Source organism: Mus caroli, unplaced genomic scaffold (assembly GCF_978045245.1).
Source record: "Mus caroli unplaced genomic scaffold, Mus_caroli_1 scaffold_6, whole genome shotgun sequence".
NCBI classification, from domain to species: Eukaryota; Metazoa; Chordata; class Mammalia; order Rodentia; family Muridae; genus Mus; species Mus caroli.
In genome coordinates this window covers 11,948,345-11,952,500 of record NW_028227261.1, presented here as the reverse complement: position 1 = coordinate 11,952,500, position 4,156 = coordinate 11,948,345, and the positions used below count along the sequence as shown (strand labels likewise).

At 52.5% G+C, this 4,156-nt stretch overlaps 1 protein-coding gene across 1 annotated transcript in view; it reads right to left on the bottom strand.

The window, feature by feature from the left end:
* The window catches only part of Tnfrsf1b (TNF receptor superfamily member 1B), a 32,030-nt gene extending 29,051 nt beyond the window's left edge, over positions 1-2,979 (bottom strand). Inside the window, exon 1 of the mRNA XM_021159916.2 lies at positions 2,847-2,979. Within this exon, the coding sequence (XP_021015575.1) occupies positions 2,847-2,924 (78 nt within the window). The 5' untranslated portion in view covers positions 2,925-2,979. The remainder of the gene's footprint in view (positions 1-2,846) is intronic.
* Between the last annotated feature and the right edge of the window lie 1,177 nt (positions 2,980-4,156).

The window sequence follows — 4,156 nt, the reverse complement described above, 5'->3', positions numbered from 1 at the left end:
GGCACACAGCTGCAATCCTAGCTCTGGAGATGTGCAAAAAAAGATCTGGACTTCAAGGTTTTCCTAAACAACATAGTGACCTGAAGGCCAGCCTGGGCTACAGGAGACACCATCATCAAAAAAAAAAAAAAAAAAAAAAAAAGCCAAGCAAATTCTCTATTACCATGACAAAAGCTAATGTATCCCATGTAACTGTAACAAGAGCAGTTCTGAGCAAAACCCAAGTCTCTGAAGTGTGTGACCTTCTGGCCATGTGGCTTCTGGGGTTCTGGAGGTAGTTTCCTAGAGCTGGCCAGTGGGCAGTGTGTGAAGCATGCATGGACAAATGCCAGGAGAGTTGATGGATGGATGGCTCTATATCAGGGTACCTGACCACCTAACCACTGCCATCTGAAGGTCCCAATACCAAGCCACATCCTCAGTCACAATACAGAGGCCCCAGAAGGATGTCGGCCAACGAACAAAAGACAGAGATAGGAGGAAAGAAGGAAAGAGCTCTCAGACTAAGCAGTACTGCAGGCACCTAATCCACTGCAGGGCCAGCCTGGGACGCTACAGACTCTGGCTCGAGCAGCAAACAGCAGTCCTCAGCCCTGAGAGTCCCAGGGACAGGGAGGCCATACATAGCAGGTTAAGTAAGATCAGAACAAGTGCTCACCTACCCTGTTTCACACGCATTTATCTGCCAAATAAATGAAACACTGAATAGAAGGTTAAAGTGAGTTTGCTGCCCCTGAAACCTACTCAAATATCCTCAGGGCTCTCTCTGCTGCCTAGGCACACTACACACAATATCTCTGAGTCCCACAATACGGATAGGAGTGGGAATACAGGTAAGGGAAGGTGTGGAGAAAGAATGTTGGGAGTCAGGCTAGCAACTTGCCTTCAAATCTCACCCCATCACCTCCCAGTTCTGTGGTCCTGGCAAACGCCACAGCTTGTCACCCATCCCCACACCTTTCAGTGGAACAAGGGTACCCACCTTGTAGAAACAGCTGGAAGGGAAGTTTCAGTGCTACTCTGTGACAAAGTGCCCAACACAGTATCTGGCACTTGAGTGTCCCAAACCAGGAGCTTCTGTGGAATCAATCAAGAGAAGGCTTGCACAGTTCTGTGCTAAGGGTCCCTCCTACCCTTGAGGGACAGAGAATAAAAAGTAGCATGGAATCTGTGTTCTATAGAGCAGGTCATGTCTAAGTGGGGGGATGTGTACAGGCCTTTCTGGAGACCTGGGATTTACAAAAGGCTCAGAAGTGTTGAGAGGGCTGTAACGTGGACAATGTGTGTGCAGGGGTTATACACGCACAGTGGTAGACACCTAGTCATCAGCTTCACAGAGCGTAGGTTCATGTGAGCAGGCAACACAGATATGTCCATCTGGCCTGGAATACCTGGAAGGTAAGGAAGGGTTCAGCCTCCACCACTAGGAGCTACAAAGGCTTCCCAGGTAGAGGTGTCTGGGCTTGAACAAGGTCTCTCTGTCAAAGGAGGACTTGTGGGAGTTGGAACACTGGCAGACTAGCTGAGAGTCCACCCAACAGTAGCAGAAGGTCTAAGCTGACCTGGGACTGGTCAGGTACGGAAGGAAGTCTGAGGGAAATACCTTCAGCCAAACCACTGTGGATCCCACAGAGCCTTTCGTGTCCCATCCGGTACAGAAGCTCCTGTGCTCTGTCTGTCCCCAGGGGCAGACCCCAGCTCAGTGCCCAAAGACCTATCCTTCCTTGGAGCTCAGAGCACAATCCCCACTCAGGCTCCTGACCACAATCATGCACATTCACACTCCGCCCTCAGAACTGGGACTGTCCTGATCCGGAGTCCATCCTTGACACCTCCCTGAGGATCTACACCCACCAAAGATGAGTCCATTCCTTTGCATCCCGAGGAGAACAAATGGTCCGGGACCATTGAATATCACCTCCGGACACAACAGAAGCCACCTTCCACTCTACTCCCCTGCAGTCAGGTAAGCACACCCTGTCCATCAAGGTGGGCTCAAGAGGCAGAGAGCATAGATGGAACCAAGCGAAGGCATGTCAGTGCAGCAAGCTCCCTTTAAACCCTTCAAAAAAGGTAATTTCTCTGAGCCTCACTTTTCCGTACCTGTCATCTGCCTTTTTAACCCTGTCTTCGATCAATGGAGGCAGGAAGGAGGGGGGAAAATACCTACTCTGTAGACGTGACCCTGTTCTTGTGTGAGCAATGTGAATACCGGATACTGGGATCTTTAATTGGTCCATTTTCCCGAGGTTCTTTGGGGTAGCTGCCCTCTCTGCCACTACACTGAGAACATTCTGAAATGTCCCCTGAACACAGCAAGGCGGATCCACGGAAGCAATCTAGTGACAGAGAAGTGACTCACTCCCCATCGATCTCTTATACTAGGCGCCTACTTAGACTCCTGGCCCCGTCGACATCTAGCAATCCCAGAGTTTCTAAGAAAGAGACAGACCATGGCGCAGAGAAGGAAGTCTTCAGAAGACGCAACCCGCTCAAGCAATGGGGCAGTGGCCCTGGTCCTTCCCGCCTCAGACCGCGGGACAGAAGGGATTTCGCAAGGATGAACAGTGCTCCTGAGCCCTGCTGGGTGTTATTCGAGCCCTGACCAAGCTCGCGGAGAGAGCCACTGGGTATTTCTGGAACATAAGGCTGTCGGGAACCGAGTACCATCCCAGGCTCCCAACGGGCCAGACTTCGGGTCCCCAGTGGGTCCCCAGAGGCGCGTGGCGCGTGTCTGCTGAGGACGTGATGGCCTCTCATGCTGTCCCGGAATTGTGCAGTAGCAGTAGCTGGGATGGGCACTTTGTGATGCGCAGCTGTCCCCCGTGAGCCCAAGAGTCACCCACCTGGGCGGGCACTGTGTGTCCGGTGGCCCACAGCTGCAGTTCGAAGACCAGCGCGACCCAGAGGGCGGCGGGCGCCATAGGGGCGGCGGTGGCTCCCGCCCTTTGCCTGGAGCTCTAGTGCCTCAGCTGCGCTCTAGCTGGTGACTGAAAGCGAAACCCTCAGGCCAGGAGCTAGGGCCGACCAGGGGGGGGGGGGGGGGGGGGGGAGGGCGAGAATGGGCGGGGCCTCGCCCTGAGGACACGCCCCTTTACAGGACACCTCCACCTGTGATTCCCTGGCATCTCTGGGCCTCTTTCTCCAGCATCTCTTCCGGGAATGAATGAGCTTTTATCACTCCTTCCTCTTCGAGACACCCTTCCAGTGGTGGGGAAGAGACTGGCGCTGAAGACAGGTGTCCACTATATTCGTGACTGGGTGCCCTGATTGGGTCTCCCCCAGCTAATTTGTCACCATCAGCCCGTCCCAGATCTCATGGACTTCCTACTCTTCGTGGTAGGACATGGGGGAAAGCAGTCCCAAAGTTGGCACCGCTCAGGAGAACCAAAGCCTTCTAGATAATTCACTCATTTAGACTCTAGAGCCAGGCTAACTCCACGTGAATGTTTGCATTTTCTCATGGAGCTTATTAATATGAGCTATATAATATGGCTCCTATAACGCGCAGCATATGTCTGCTTACTCGGAGTGTACAGGCACAGTATAAGCAGCATTGCATAGGTATAGCTCTTTTTAATATGTTTCATTTTTTTCCTTAAACATACTTGGAACCCTAAGCAAGAACAGTCCTCTTCTTCTGAGTTCTCTTGGCTGAGAGGTAAACAGAAATCGAGGAAGAAAGCCATCCAGAAAGTCTTGCTTCCTAGAACTGACCTCATCAGCAAGCTCACTGTAACTCTCATCTGAGTGGCTGTCCCAAGGACTGTGCATATCCCTACAACCCTGAATATGGAGTATTTGGAGAGGTAGGGGTGGGTAGGGAGGCAGGCATCTATTCTGTCCCTCCTCATGGACACACACACTCTCCTGTAGGCTGATAGAGATACTGAGAGACCCGCAGCCACTGGCTCTTGTGAGGGCCACCTCAAGGACGGTACTTTTAGGTGCTGGGGGAGAAACTGGGAAGTGACCCTTGGGAGGATGGAAAATCCCACCTGCTGATCAGGAGCCTGGGAAATCACCTGGTTCTCACATGTTTCTGAGACATAGGACTCAGCCCACAACCTCAACCCTGAAGAGGGGTAGCCACTGAGCAGGCAGGGAGGGTTCTGGTCTTTAAGCCTCCTGTGGAAGACATGGGGCGGGGGTGCTC